General features: G+C 42.6%; 1 protein-coding gene across 1 annotated transcript in view; it reads right to left on the bottom strand.

Annotated features, from left to right (window-relative positions):
* Sh3rf2 (SH3 domain containing ring finger 2) overlaps positions 1-16,637 on the bottom strand; it is a 105,670-nt gene that overhangs the window by 41,814 nt on the left and 47,219 nt on the right. Inside the window, exons 3-4 of the mRNA XM_032885871.1 lie at positions 14,121-14,216; positions 7,120-7,443 (exon numbers count right to left, since the gene is read on the bottom strand). Of these exons, the coding sequence (XP_032741762.1) occupies positions 7,120-7,443; positions 14,121-14,216 (420 nt within the window). The remainder of the gene's footprint in view (positions 1-7,119; positions 7,444-14,120; positions 14,217-16,637) is intronic.

Below are 16,637 nucleotides of genomic sequence, written 5' to 3'. Positions count from 1 at the left end.
ATGTAGAAGGCAGAGTTTATCTGGACGTGGTAGCACGCATAATCCCAGCACTTGGGAGCTGGATGCAGAAGAATCAGGATTTCAATGCCATCTTTGGCTACATAATAAGTTTGAAGCTAGCTTGGGACTGACCTCATGAGGCTTTGTCTGAACACTACCCATCTGCACACACACTAAATTTGAAATCGTAGGAAAGATTGGACAATAATACAGCAACTTATTACTAAGAACATTTGACTTCAAAAGTTAAAATAAACAATAAAGCTGGGAATGAAGGTCTTATTTCCACATTTACCATCTTTTGAGCATGGATTGGTTGAGTGAGAATCATGAAATGAATGAACTTTATATGGGGAGGTATTAATTTAGAAATATTAGCATTATTCATCTCTGTGCATTATCTTAGATGGGGTTAGCTAAGAATGTCAAGCCTAAATTCGCATTGAGAAAGAGAGAGAGAAGAGAAGACAGAGTCGGCCCAAGGGGGAAAACTATCTTAATACTCAGTAAAAAACCATCTTTCATGCAGACCTGAGCATCACATTAGGATGAGTCCCTAATGAAAGATGGGACACCCACAGAATGGATCCAGACTTAGAATAGTTCTAGAAACTACTTCACAATCTTCTTCTAAGACACAGGGCTAAAAGGAGAGGTACATTTTAGATCTCAGAATTCTCCATGATACATGCTAGCTCATTTCTCTAGGAACCCAGGGAAGATGCCTGGACTTGCTGCTATTACTCAGGCAGGGGTGGGAAGGAGAATTACATTCCTCACACTAACTTGCCTTTGCCCTCTCTGTCTTTTCTACATTGCCTAAGTAATAAAAACAAGAGGGATTCAGATATTCTACAGTGACATACGTGAGCAAACCAATATCCCCAACCTTGAGAAACTGCCAACCTATTGAGCAATGTCATCAGATATATGCAAACTCTCTTTATATACTGATGTTCTAACATGTTGCTTATAACAACATGTCATACAAGCGTATAAACAGTGTGTAGTTAATACGGAAGAGACACTAACCCTTTCAAAGGATGACTGACAAGAACTTCCTCGAAGAAACATTATGCATTTAGGGCTTAAGGGATGGGTACTTCTGAAACAGGTGAGTGAAGCAGAAATACATTCCAGGGGGAACTGTATTATTTAGCCAACAAAAAAAAAATCTGTTCATTGTCCAGAATAACTCAGGCCTTTTGAGGGGTACAAGACCAGAAGGAGGAGTGAGGTGGCGAGTGCGTATTGCCCTGTAGGCATGGAGCAGAGCACTGCAGCATGCACACAGGTAAGGATGCTTTCAGACAAAACCTCGTGTGGTCAGTTTCAGGCTGGTTTCAGACTTACTGTGTAGCCAAGGATGAGACTGAGTTCCGAATTCTCCTGCAGCTCCCAAGTGCTGGATTATGAGTGCTGTCACATCTAGATTAATTCTACCTTCTGGATGATCATGGACTAGTGTACATGTATGCTTATATGACTGTAATGAGCCAAGGCCGCTGGAATGTGAATGGTAGCCAGACTGGACCATTTGATACCACACTTAAGAACTCTCTTAGGGGAGAGAGAACGAGTTGCACTCAAACTCTGACTCAGTTTTAGCCTTGAGACAGATTACGTCATCTTTTCCTCACAGAGATTTGCTGTTTGTTAAAGGCGCACATCAGTGTCTCTCCAGAACGGTCGCACATCATGATGTCTTTAAGTCCACTTATGGTTTTTGGCTTTTAGTAGCCACTTAATAAATTGCAGATTTATTATTACCATTCCTTAGGACCTCCTGGAACCACTGGTGATTTGGAAAATAGAAGTGGCCAGAAGGATTTAAATTTTAAACAGTCACTATAAAATTATATTTGTAAAAAATGAGCAGTTGTGGGAGGGGCTGCACCAGGGTGATGTCATGTGATTGAGCATGGCTCTAGGAGGCCGGGAAAGAGACTGGAACTATAGTTTAGACAAGAGACAGGATTCAAAACTAAGAAAGTGTCAAGGACTGGACACAACACTGACTATTTAGGAGGCAAAATGGGCTTGCCAAATAGCTGTAGGTAGGAGGTGGGGAAAGAGGTTTTTAAATAGCAATTCTTTTACCTGGCTTTGACGTACAGTAAGAGGGGACTCTGAAGGGGATTTACAGAGCTGGAAGTGGGATGGAGATGAGAAGGGAGGAAGCAGAGAAGCCAAGGGAGCAGGTCTTCTTACTACAGAGAAGGAGAATGGCTCAGTGCACTGTGAGTGTGGCAGACACAGTTGGGAGAGGCTTCACATCCTGAATCACAGGGTCAGAGAGGACCTTGTATTTGTGACCACCCTAGAGAGGGACTGTACCGCCAAAGGACTTCTTTCATAAAGTTGTATGTCATACGCTTGGCTTTTTTTTTCTTCTTCTGACGTCCTAGTGGGAATTCCCAGGCTTTCCTGAAGGTCAGGTGTGTTAGTGCCAAGACACCCATTTGATCTTCTGCACCAAAAGTTGCACAGAACCTGCCCCAAGTACTCAGGTCTGACTCAGTCATTTTGAAGTGCAGTTGTTTCTAGCCCACACATCATCTTTCAGGTTATTACCACATGGTCTACCCAGGACTGGCAAGTGGTTGCTTACAGGTAGGAAGACACAAAGACAATGAGAAAATGCGATCCCCTTTTCTGGCTCCTTGGCGTGAAGGTAACAATTACACAATGACGACTTGGGCAATTCCAGCCTGGTTTCTTCACAGAGGGCACCAGAGCATTTAACAAGATTGGCTTCTATGCTGACTCTGTAAAATAACTTCCTGCTAGCCAGACTCCTTTTTTTTTTTTTTTTTTTTTTTTTGTCTTGTTGTTGGGACCCACATGTGTTTTGCAACCTCCCTAAAAGAAATGTCCTGGATCTTTCACTGCATAAGCATACAGCAAAATAATATTCAGTGATCCCTGGCAGGGAATAGTAGTACATGCCTTTAACCAGCACTTGGCAGGCAGAGGCAGGCACATCTCTGTGAGTTCAAAGCCAGTTTGATTTACATGGTAAGTTCAGGGACTATATGGTGAAATTTTCTCTCAAAAAACTTCAAATATCTTTCTGCCAGGCAGAAGGTTAAAACACAATGATTATCTTCCCATCTGTGTCCAAAGCCATGCATGCATGTTCTGTCTACACATATGTTCACTTGGGATCAGCATGATCTAATCTGTACTGAATCATATCTTCATAGGTATTTTTCTGTGTCTATGTAACATATGTACCCTCATCAACTTATTGTTCTTTAAATATGCAAAATTTAAATTTAAATCAAGTATCCAAACATTTGTATGCCTTCCCTTCTGTGAACATAAAATTAATATCACTTGTAAGATTTAGAGAGTTGCTACCACATGACATAATAGAAGCCAGGTATTTTTCAACTTAGAAGTGAGGCAGTAACTTCCTGTAGGATCTGAGGCTGTTCTCTCTTTTCCTTAGTTAGAGAGAGTAACCAGTGCTTGAGAGGAGTTACGGACAGAGGGAACAGTGCTGAGACCTTGTTATCCTAAAACCACCCCACAGAATACCCTGTGAACATGGCGTGGAATAATTCTGGAGCACCCTGCAGAAAACTGGGGTGTGTTTTTCAGTCTGTTCTTTTGTATTAATAATTTCTGGGTCCTTATGTCACCTAAGGCAGTGTGGGGGCCATCAGGGATCTCACCTCACTTTAGGGAGCCCAGTCTCTACCACTGTTAGCATTGAGTTTAAACTCTATGACATTGACTGTGACATTCCTTGATAACATCTTATTCTTGATAGCCTTAGCAACATGCACCATGAATTCTTGGACACTGTTGGTAGTTTGTAAGGAACAACATGACAGTAAATGAAAGCCTGTAGGTGGAGAAGAGACAGGGCTTTTGTTTTGTTTCTGTTTTCCCCCTGGGAGGTATACAGGGAAGAGCAGTGGAAAGCCTTGTGGTCAAAAAAGACCAATGAAGGGGCTGGAGAGATGGCTCAGCGGTTAAGAGCACCTGACTGCTCTTCCAGAGGTCATGAGTTCAATTCCCAGCAACCACATGGTGGCTTACAACCATCTGTAAAGAGATCTGATGCCCTCTTCTGGTGTATCTGAAGACAGCTACAGTATACTCATATATAATAAATAAAATAAATATTTAAAAAAAAAAAAAGACCAATGAAGACAACCAGAGAGGATGCAAACTTAAGGCAAACTACACTGGCTTACGGTGATGCTCAGGCTGTCTTTGCTGATGGCACAGTGAAATGCCAATCTTATGTTTTAGTACTAGACAGTACTAAGGTCAAGGCAGACTCTACTAACAATATGAACTTGGCCAAAGCATTTTTTATCTGGGTCCCTAATTACCTTAATGTAAGGAGTTTATAACTCTCCCACAAAGGTTCTACCATATTTGTAAGGTGGAGAGGCAGGGCTTTGGAGACTGGACCTACCCTATCAGAGTCTATCATGTATCTGTCAGTCTATTATCTATCACTGTCTGTTTGTCCATCTATGTGTCTATTCATCTAATATGACTATATCTATCTATCTATCTATCTATCTATCTATCTATCTATCTATCTATCTATCTATCTATCTACCTATCCATTAGTTTATGCCTCTATCATTTCTTTATCCATCTGTCTCATATTGGTTTCAAAATATTTTAGATTATTACTGCCTTGTTTTTGGAGCAGGACTTCACTCAATATGATTACTAGTACATACTGCTCACTCTGGATATTTGTTAGTTGAGTAAAGTGATCTGGGAGCTGTACAAAAGATTTGTTCTCCCTTTCAGGTTTCCCTGTGTGTGTTACCACCTGCCCAGATACTTAAGTAAAAAAAACATTATTTGATTTGATTTTTTTTGAACTCCTACTTGGGTATAAGTATTGTGTGAAGGGAGAACCCAGGCTCTAAATGAGGCTCTCAATGATGTTAGAGGAAAAGGAAACAGGAGAGGGAGGGAGGGAGGGGAGGGAGAGAGAGGGGGGAGAGGGAGAGAGAGAGGGAGAGGCAGAGAGAGAGAGAGAGAGAGGAGAGACAGAGAGAGAGGGAGAGAGAGAGGCAGAGGCAGAGGCAGAGGGAGAGAGGCAGAGGGAGAGAAGGGGGGAGAAGGACACACACACACAAACACACACACACAGAGAGAGAGAGAGAGAGAGAGAGAGAGAGAGAGAGAGAGAGAGAGAGAGAGAGAGAGTTGATGCCCCTGCTTATATTTAGGTAAAGATTGTATGTGGGGCTTCTGGGTATGTTTTAACAGTACCTGTGCCATCTAAATGGAAATATTCACTGTTTACCGCCATTGCATTGATGAAAGGCTATCACTACTGCCCAGTGATTGCCTGTGAATGCTGTGGTTTGGAATTATCATCCTTTGTGCATGCTTGGAAGGAATAAGATTTGTTTTGAGTACTAGTGGTCTTCACCCAGTCTGGCTCATCCTCTCAGCAGATGAGGTAAAGGTCCAGGAATAAGAATTTCAAAGGCACAGGGAACATGTCTCTTGGATACATCTTTTGAAGAGCCAACTCCTGGCTGAGCTCGCCTGCTTATTTTTACAGCATGTGGGCAGCACTTTACATACCCAGGCCTCTATATAAAGAATCCTTTAGAAACTTCTCACTTTTTGGCTTCATGTGAGTCATCAGGTTCCTGTTTTAGAGTGTTCGTGTGTTTGTATATGTGTGTGGTAGAACAACTCGATAGAAAGCATGTATATGTTCATAAAATGTGTTTAGAATGCATGCCAGAATTTTTTTCAATGTCAGAAGAGTATATTTGGAGAGAGAGAGAGAGAGAGAGAGTGTGTGTGTGTGTGTGTGTGTGTGTGTGTGTGTGGGGGGGGGGGGGTACAGTTACATGAGAGGCTGCCCTCTTAGCAACCCAGACAGTACTATAAGATAGAGTGTTAATGGAGGTGATTGTTTTCCTTGCAGACCAGCATACAGGTCTTTGAGGAGCCCTTGACTTTCTCCTTCTTCCGTGTCTTGTTATAAAGGGATTAAAGTCCAATTAAGCCATTTAATCCCGAGGTAGAAATTCATGTTTAAAAACAAGATTTGCAGCTTCTTCTAAGGAAAGGAAGACATCAGCACAAGTTGAAGTTTGTCCTTTCAAGTTGCCACCTGCGTGGTTCCAAAGAGTGTTTTTTAGCTGAGCACCCAACACGGCATCCTCCTTAATTACCTTGCCTCATCCTTCTACTCCTTTATCTTTTAAAGTGCCCTTCAGCCTAAATAGCCACATGCTGTCAGAAATGCTTCAGCTTCAGGATAGCTACAACTCCCCTTGGCTTATCTCTTCTCAGCATCTCAGTGAGGAGGGCTAATAATAAAATGTAGTTCGCAGAGCCAGTGCTGACTGGGAGCTTAGCATGCGCAGACATCCTTACAGCAAGTGCTTTACGCCCATTACCTCATTAGGTGCCCACTGTAAAAGCACCCAGACTGACTCCATGGGTGTGTGACTTGTGTAGTCACGCAGGGCCATCACTTGATTTAATGTGCTTGCTGCTGCCATCTTGAAATTTTTAATCGCTTTCTGAGTAAAGGGCTTGCGTTAAATCAAAGGACGGATGAGACTTAGCTGTTGTACTATGTCAGAGAGAGTAACTCCCATCTGTCCTCTTATCGTTGGCTGAAAAATTTAGAAATGGGCATTGGACCCACAAATTATATCATCATCCTAAGAAACGCCTGCTAACCCACAGGTCCTATTTACTTTCCTCCTGTGCGATGTCCAGGCTATTGCAGAAGACTCGGCATACAGTCCCAAAACCCGGTCTAGAAAATGGCTGCCAATATCTCCTTAGAAGAAAGTTTCCTGATGAACAGGCAGCCATGAATACCACAGGACAGAAAAGGGAAATGTATCTGGGCACGTGGGCAAGTTGTTTAACCCTTTGAACTCTCTGTTTTCTTAACCTGTAACTTAGGAATTAATCATGATCATACGCAACTTGCAAGGTGCTTAACGATAAAACGAGATCACAAACATTTGATAGACAGTACACACGACCCCAGGTAATATTCATGCATTCTGAGCGCCTGCCAGGTACTCAGCATCCAACAGTGCTTGGGACATGGTGAAGCTTTCTTGCCCCGGTGCCCACAGATTCATTCCCTACCTGTCCTGCAGAGCTGGCAGGGAAATCGGCTCTGTCCCCATGCTGGGTGAGCATAGAGGGACTAGTAGAGCTGATGAGCACTGGGGTTCTGATTTCCACCATCTGGTGACCTTCAGGAGAATGGACCATGCGGTTGAGTGTATTCAAAGCTGTAGTCATGGCGAACTGCCCGGATCCTTTCCTCCTGGACCCTGGGCTCTTGCGGAGAGTGGATGTGTTGGTTGCTTTGCCTCTAGATGGTGAGGACATCAGGGACAGATGTTTTGTGCGTGATAACTGATGCCCTTTGCTCTTCTCTAGGAGGTGTCTTGCAGAGAGGTTTGGCTGCAAAGATAAGAGGAGAGATGAGAGTTATTCTCTCTGGCATAGTACAATAGCTAAGTGTCCTGCTCAGTGGCAGCTGACGTTACCGTCTCAGTCCCTGGCTTGGTAGGCCATCCTTTGGTCCGTATAATAACAAGCTACATCTTTTATCCATTTGAAGTCCGTCCCTACATTTCGGTGTTTGAGACAGAGTAGACGCACATTTAGGACCTTGACGACATCCTTCTGCTGATCCTGCTTCTCCTATTTTGAATACTGCCATCTCTTCACTTCCCTCTCCTGTTCTTTGTCTCTGAAATAGTTATTCCGGTTAATTAGCTAGGAAAAAACAAAAACCAAGAAAGGATGGAAAAACCCTGGCGTGTAGCATTATCGATAAACCAATGGTTTAACAGCTGGCTAGCACAATTTCCGGAAAGGGAACAAATGCCATGTCTGATGTGGTGCCAGCCAGCCAGTGCTGTGTCACTGCAGACTTCGCCGCCGTTCCATTAAGGCCCCCGGGGACTCACAGCCTTCGGAAATGAGAAATCAGTCGAAAACAATGAGGGTTCCTATGAATTAACGCTGCAGTCTCAGGATGATTAGTTAAATTCCTATCATTATAATAGTCACCAGTGGCTCTCCAAAGCCACACGTCTCATTCTAATTTAGAAATTTAACTAGAGAGGAAAAAAAAAAAGAGTTTTCCCATTTAGGAACTTTTAAAATGACAATGTGCAGAGGTTTAAAATAGCTAAGACAGAAAACTTTGAAGGAGAGGTGATTCTCGTCTGAAAACGCTCTCCATATTGTACAAAACTCATTGAGTAGGAGGTTAGTGTTATTATGTTCGTATTTGTGTGTGACTTTCCACATATCTGCATGTGTGTGCACACACATATGTGCACATATGTATAAAGGGCAGAGGTCAAATTCCACTGTCATTCCTAAGGAGAAATCCCCCTTGTATCTTCAGGTAGGGTCTCTCATTGGCCTGGATCTCACCAAGTGCACTTAAAAAAAAAAGCCCAATTCAAAGATTAGGAAACTGAGGCCTAGCAGAAGAGCACAAGTGACAGAGCTGTTTGTAAACTAATGAACGAGAAGCTATCAGATGATAATGATCTTTCAGTCTAAGAGCGAGAGCATCCAGGGAAAGTGGCTACTTTAAATTGGTTGGGAGAGGATCAAGGAAGAGCCTTCAAGAAGGTGAGGCAAGTGACAAGAAAGAGCTGGTTGTGTGGAAATGAGGATGTGAACAGGCCAGGCAGAAAGAGGCGTGGGGAAGGACGGAAAGGAGCAGGTGAGGGGACTGGAAGAGGCAGAGGCTTGGCGGGAGCTGATTGCACAAGGATTCAGGCGGCTTTGGCTTATTTTTAGTGTAACAGGAAGCTCCTGGCAGGATCCGGGAAGAGGAGTGACACGGTCTGATTTATGCTTTTTAAAGCTCATGTTACGGTTTGGCAGTTTCTCATAGCTAAACACATACTTAGCATCGGATCCAGCCATCCCACTTCTGGGTAATTACTCGAAGAGAGAAAAATGTATGCTCAAACCACAGTTGTATTCAGAGTTGCCAATCGGAGGAAACAACCTCGATGTCATTTACTACCGATTGATGGTTTGCATATGTGTATGTGCATGTGGAGGTCAGAGGTCACCCTTCACTGTTGTTCCTTAGGAGCTGCCCTTCTTGGATTTTAGGCAGGGGTTTCTCAGTGGCCTAGAGTTGGCCAGTGAGGAGGGCTGGATGGCCACTGTCCCTAATTCCCCAGTGCTAGGATGATAATTGGCTTTATTTTTTGAAAAAAAAAAAAAAAAAAACAACAACAACAAACTTGGGTTCTGGGATTTGAACTCAGATCTTCACAATTGCATGGTAAGACTTTACAGATGAACTGTCTTCCCAGATGCCAATGTCCTTTAAATGTTGAAAATGCCATCTTTGGATTAACTGTGCTTCGGGACGCTAATAAAAAAGTGAGCTCTGGACATAGATGAATCTCAGATGTGCTAAGCAACACAAAGGAAGCTGTGTTCTGTGGGGTTCCATTTATAGAACACTAGAAAAAGAAAGCCGTGGGAGCAGAAAATAGATCACTGGTTACTAGGTATTGAGAGTCTGAGAAGGAACAGACAATGGGGGGTGCAGAATGAGGGATTTGGGGGGGACACACTGGAACTTTTCTATATATCGACTGTAGTATGGTTACATAGTTATATATGTTTGTCAAAACAGAGATCTGGAGATATAAGAAAGCAAAGAGATATTGCTCCATATACATAAAAACCTCATTATTAATGTTACACAGACGTGATGACGAGAAGTGACACCAATTAGCAAGATATTGATCCTGTTCTAACACTCTCTAATGGTAGCCTGGACCAAGGACAAGGCCTTGCAAGGCCCCACAGCACCTGCCCCTCCAGGGCTTGCACAGGAAGAGGTCAACTGATGCCTTTCATATGGATTGAGTGATGTTTCTTACTGCCCTCTGCAGCTGGAATAACAAACGTTAATTCTTTTGTATTTGTCCTGCTTCTTCTGGCTCCAGATGGGCACCACCATCACCTTTTAAATTTATTTGTTTTTATCAGTAACACCAAACAAAGGGCCTGGTGGGACTGCTTCTGTCCTGTCCTCCACTGGTGTGATTGATAGTTCTGCAGGGGAAGGACTGCGGGACTCATTTGAAACAACATCCTTGAAGTTCCTTGGGCTGGATGAGGCTTACAGACTGAGGCTGCCCTCTGGAGAAGTCCAGACAAGAGTGGGCAGAAGCTCAGCTTTTGTTTTACCACAACTTTGTGCAGGTGCAGTTCAATAAATCAAATGATGCAGTAACAGGAAAAAAAGAGCCTTATTTATGCACAAAAATTCCATGTTATCCTTTAAAAAAAAAGCCTTCCTTTCAACTGCTCTGCATGGCACTGCCAATACAACTTGAGTTCTTAGCACATGCTGGTCTTAATGAAATTACTGGAGTCAAAACTTTAAGTACTGCTTTAAAAACTCAATTTAGATTTGAAGTAACATTTGAAAAGTAGGTTCCCAATTAGACAAACCACTCGATTATCTTCTTCTCCCCCTCCTAGCAATTAGAACAAGTAAAACAATGGCCAGTTTAATGATAATTTTGAGGGATCTCATAATTACTAATTTTAGAGGTAAATTTGTAGTGAGATTATCCAAATGGATAATCATTAAATACAGAAGTTTTGAGAAAAAAAGTTCTCAGAAATGGGTGATAAAATTAATGCTAAGCCCCTCACCCCAGAGCTATGAAGAAGCATCTCAAAATTCTGCAGGAGACCAGGCCAAACTCTCCCGCTTCCTGTGCTCGCTTAGGTACCAAATGCAGGTCCTGGGAGAATTAGCTTTGTCTCCTAACATCCTTACTGTTTCCACTTAGCAAATGGCCCCACCACTGAGCTAGGCACGCAAGTCATAGAGTGTAGATGCTTCAGGCTGCTTTCCGGTGTCCCCAACCTATGCAATTCCCAAGCCAGCTCTCATAAGAGGCAGAATCTGAACTTGTCAACTCATTTCCAGTCTAGCAGTCAGCCTTGCACCCTATCCTAACTGAGCCATGAAGTGGCGCGGCAGCCTGCTCATCTGTCCGGCCACATTTTTCTCTCCTCTTTAGAATTTTTTCCCCACTGTATCCTGGATACCTAAGTCTGGGCCTGGTCGCTCCCATCTGTGACCAGAGCATTTGGGAACTGAAGAAGGTGAAGGCTAGCCTGTGCTGTACATTCAGTTTCAGGCCAGCCTGGGATAAACAGTCCCTGTCTGAAAACAGAATAAACAAATCAATTCCTAGTAACCAACCTACTGAAAAATGTCAAACAAAACAAAATGAACCTGATCAAGTCACTGTTTTCCTAAGAACCTTCTATGGCTTCTGTGGATCTCTGCGTTAGATCTAAGTTTATTATAGCAGATGGAGAGAGTCTCCTCCGTGAATCCACATGGTTCCCTTGCCTCTGCTGACTTGAGCCATGTGCCTGGTTCAGGCCAATGAGCAGTGAGTGAATGTGGGCAGTGTTAACTCGGAGGTCCTCAACCGTGAATATATAACCCACTCTCCCCTCCCGTAGAAACCAGGAAGGACACATGCTCCAGATGTTGCAGTCAAATGGTGGCCCGGTTTTATTAGTGTCGGTTCCCAGGTAGCTGTGAAGAGAGCCACTCGGCATCTTGTGCTGAACATACATTTTAGGTAGGAAACACCATTTTCTTTGTGACGCCACTGAGACTCTGGGGCTGTTTAGTATGACAGCATTGCCTCACCTTTTCTGACTATTCACAAAATGGCTCCTAATTTACTATAATTTACTTCTTTGGCTTGGTGACTTGGCTTCGGATCTAGTCGTCTCTGGGTCCTTCTGGTGCTACTTCTATGTCCCTAGCTGCTTTTCCCTCCGTTCATACACGATCGTCCCTCGATTGCTTCTCAGTCAGCTCAGATGGGGTTTGCTGACTTCCCTGATAAAGCCGCACATCCCAACCCCCTAACAGTTCCCACATCCTACTCTCTGCATCATCCATCATCCTTGTAATTCGTTACTCAGGGTCCCAACTCTGTGACCTCCGGGATTAGGGACCCATATCTCTCCTGTATCTTTAGAACTCACTGAAGAGCCTGCTAGAGCAGGTGCCAATGAATGATTAAGTAAGTGAGAGAACCGGACAGGGTCAGAGCGAATGGTTCATTTATTTTTTTTTCCTAACCACCTTCGAATAGGTTTTCATTTATTCATTTTAATGCTTTAAAAATTGCTGCATTGTTATTGGATCTCAAGGCCTTATATAAACAGGGCAAACCTATTGTTTTATGGAGAGCTTGTTCTGTGTTAGCTGGCTTGTAAAGTCTGACCAACACGTGTTCAGAGAAGACAGAAATCAATCAATGCTCACCTGGCTGCTGACATTTTCCGGACCTTCCCCGCCCCCCAGCAGAGCCTCATAAAATGAGTGAAATCTGAGCAGGCAGGAAGCACTGGGCAGGTGGGCCAGGAAGAGAAAGTCTCCAGGAATGAGAGTACCTTTGGGCGCATACACTAAAAGCACAGCCGTTCTGCACGGGCTCTCCCTCCACCCTTCCCTCTGCTGTTGCTTTTGGCTGAGTGAAGGACAGACCCATATCCTTGAAAACTGGACAAGGCCTAGGAGACACCCTTTATTGCAGAACTTGCTCTGGCTTTCATGCATGCAAGAATTGGCTTCTTCCTAATTCTGCCTCAGTTCTGTTCCACCACCCTCCTGAAGGGTGGGGCCTCTACCTTGCCCTTGTATAGCTTTCTGATACTCTTAATGCTTTTATGCATGGTAAGCACCCTGTAAATGCAGTTAAACAATGAAAACTCCCTTTTGAATTTGCAATGACTTGCTTCGAGCTAGGGTGAGGCTCGTGGCTAGTGAGGTTAGAGACTAGAGGTTAGATAATGACACTAGAGAAATAGATAGCCCAGCTTGTTTATTTCAGTTGGTTCCCCCGCCACCCCCCAGAAGTAAGGCTGAGGAATTAGCTCAGTAGGCAAACTGTTTGCTATACAAAGGTGAGGACCTGTGTTTGGAGTCCAGATCCTGCATAAAGGCTGTGGCAGCACATGCCCCAGTGCTGTGGCACTGAAACCCCAGTGTGGTGGGGAAGGGGTGGACGCAGGCAGATCCTGTTGGCCAGTATCAAACAGCAAGCTCCAGATTCATTGACAGACTCAGAAACTACTGTGGAGAGCAGTAGAGGAAGACACTCGATGTCAATCTCTGGCTTCTATCTGGGATTTTAGCCTCTAGTGCTCACTACTCCCACTATGTTGGTACATATATGTTGGTGCATGTTATTGCAGACCCTTGCACACTTTATGCACAAACACATTTGTAGAGCCGCTTTCAACTTAGTCCAACTTTATTTTATTGTGGTAGAAAACACATATGGCACAGGGGGGCTGATTTAGGTGCCTGATCCAGCAGTGTTAAGTATATTCACATTGTGATAACAGATCCCAGCATTTCTCTTGAGGATTTGGAAATCTATACTCATTTAATTTGTTTTCAATTCAATGGTAAACCATATATTTCCTCATAATATCGAGTGCTCTACAATATTATTCTTTAACGTTTTAAATGTATATAATTTTTTCTAGTCCCCTAATTAAGAGTAAGTCAGGTATGGTGACCCACACCTTTAATCCTAGCACTCAGATGACAGAGGCAGGTGAATCTGTGAGTTTGAGTCTAGCCTGGTCTACACAGTGAGACTCTGTCCCTCCCTCACGGTGAGTGCTTACTGTTGGTTATTTTGATCATTTCCACATTTCCACCATTATGTACAATACTACGGTGAGCATTTTGTATGTTTTGTATGAACAGTCTTACGTGTTTGTTTTGCTATTTCCTTATGATCCCATCTTCAATTGTGTGATTGTTAACATAAAGTGGTGCACACTTTGTGCTTTGTTTTGTTTATAGGTGAATTTTCATTTTGATGTGAGAAACCACTTTACATTCCAAGAAAAAAAAATAGAAAAGACTCATTTCTCTACATTCACCAAAATTGGGAGTTATTGTGTAGAATGAGCCTCTTTAAAGGCTCTCGTGAGTTTTGAGCCTCATGTTAAATGAGAGTTTTTCTCAGGCATCACTGGCATACAGACCCTTTTGAGCAAGTTCAGACGGGAGAGTCACGTACCTCTACAAACAAGATGGGGAAGATGCCCACTTTATCTCCGAGTTTTCCTTCTGCCCAGTTCTCGTCTACTCGGCTGATCACTGTGATGACATCATCCTGAAAGAGAAGGCCTCACGTCAGCTCTCCCCTCCATTTTCAGGTGATAAAACCTTCCTTGGAGATCAGTTTGAAGCAAGGAGCGAAGGGTGAGCTCTTGAGTAGGTTGTGTGGGAAATATTTCTGGCATCATAAAGGGTAGTGTTTGGGTCACCAAGATTTTCAAGAGGAATGGAAGTGATTTGAGGATCAATGGAATTTATAGGAAAAACCAGAGTACTCCAATCACTAGCAGAGTCTGTGGTTTTCTTTTCTTTCTTTCTTTTTTTAAAACATTTAATTATTATGTAAAAGTACACTGTAGCTGTCTTCAGACACAACAGAAGAGGGCAGCAGATTTCATTAGAGATGGTTCTGAGCCACCATGTGGTTGCTGGGATTTGAACTCAGAATCCCTGGAAGAACAGTAAGTGCTCCTAACCTCTGAGCCATCTCTCCAGCCCCTGTGGCTTTCATTTAAATTAATTACATGGAGAAGTCAAGAGGGAAACCATAGGTGATATAGCCTGCTTGGTGAAGTGGAATGTTGTTCATTCGAATTTTGAAGACTTTCCAGAACCAACTCAGTTTTAATATATCAAAAATAAAGCAACTTTCACTTAAAAGTGTCTACCTATAAAAGATTATATATAAAGTTGCAGAAACATTTTAAATGTTGACAAGAAAAACATGTGGTTTCTACCCATGCTATCTGCTAATAGTGTGGTTGACTATTTTTCTAGATGCTTTTGTAGTAAGATAAAAGATATATACATATAAATATTGACTTAAATCCTTTTCAAGACATACATATATGCATTCAATAAAGTTCATAAATCTTGGAAATAAGCTGGAACAATCAGCCATAGCCATAAACCCCCACCCAAATTAAAATATAAAACTCTACATTTCCTTTGTGCCTCTTCCCACACTCAAGCATCATGACCTCTGACCTCTGATATTGTCTACTTATTTTGTCTACTTTCCCACTTCGTACAAATGATGTCATACTTAATACCTCAATAGCAACACTTTCTGTTCCTTTCCCACCCATGTGTGTGATATGTACCATGGTGTGTGTGGAGGTCAGAGGGCAACTTGTGAGAGTTCTTTCTCTCTTTGAACCCTGTGGTTTGTGGATTGAACTCAAGCCATCAGGTTTGACAGCAAGTACGTTTTTCTTCTGAGACATTTCCCTAGCCTCCACACTGTCTTTTTGTTGTCTCTGGAGCCCAGGCTGGCTTCAGTAATCCTGCCTCAGTATCCCAAATGCTGAGATTACAGATACAAATACATGTCACCAGAGGGAAGATCTTTGGTTGACTTTGAACATACTGGATAAGACTGTCTGAGTTTAGATTTTTCTAATAAAGCTTCAGTCTTCCATAGTGACATAATAGACAAAATTCTCTGATCTGTCATCATAACTTCCCATTGTGTGCATGTGTCTATTACTATTAGATTCCCAGCTCAATCGAAGGAGGGATATCTCTCCATTACTATTCCAAGTAACTGAATCATCAGTTGGGGGACTGGAGTGATGACTCAGTGGTCAAGAGCACTTGGCTCTTGCAGTGGACCCGGGTTTGATTCCAGCACCCACACGGTGGCTGCTGTAAATCAAGTTATAGAGAGACAATGCCTTCTTCTGGTTTCCATAGATACAGGCACACATATGGTACACATACACACACACAGGCAAAACACTCATCTATATAAAATGAAAATAGATTAAAGATATGTTTAAAAGAAATTGTCAAATAATGGATTTACAGAATGAATAAGAGTATGGCACAACTGTCCCTGTTTGCAAAGCAGATGATGTTCCTTGCTATGTCTTCCTTGGAACTCAGTGTCTAATGTGTGCTAAACAGTTGATACTTGGTAAATGCTCATGACATTGTACTTTCTATAACTGTCATCTAAGTGTGAAGTTCGTAGTTTAGCTCACAGAATGACCTTGCCAAGAATGTTCTGAGGAACCAAGAAAATAAAGATGATCATCATTTCAGAATACGCGGGCAGTGAGATGATTCAGTTAGAGTGAATCTGAGGTGAAATCTCATTTCTCATAATAGTAAAAACACAAACACTTTGCAAAAGACTTTTACTGAGGAATTATAACAGCACCACTTTATGTGCTCACATGCTAACCTGTCATAGAGGGAAAGAATAAAGTTACCCCAACTTAGGTTTCTATGAGAGGACTTGAAGAGCCTCTGAAAACACAGCTGAAGTCCCAATTAAATGCCTTCTTTTGTAAGCATTGCCATGGTCTTAGTATATTTTCACAGCAATAGAACATTGAGATAGTGTCTATGTAGTTGAGATTATATACATATATTTGTGCACACACATATACGCATTCAGATGTAATATGTGTACTCTTAAAAATCAGTATTACACAATGGACTCTGGGTTCTGCCAGAGTCTGTATGTGCT

This window comes from Rattus rattus, chromosome 15 (assembly GCF_011064425.1).
Source record: "Rattus rattus isolate New Zealand chromosome 15, Rrattus_CSIRO_v1, whole genome shotgun sequence".
NCBI classification, from domain to species: Eukaryota; Metazoa; Chordata; class Mammalia; order Rodentia; family Muridae; genus Rattus; species Rattus rattus.
Note: the sequence above shows the minus strand (reverse complement) of the source record. Positions and strands in the feature narration are given on the sequence as shown.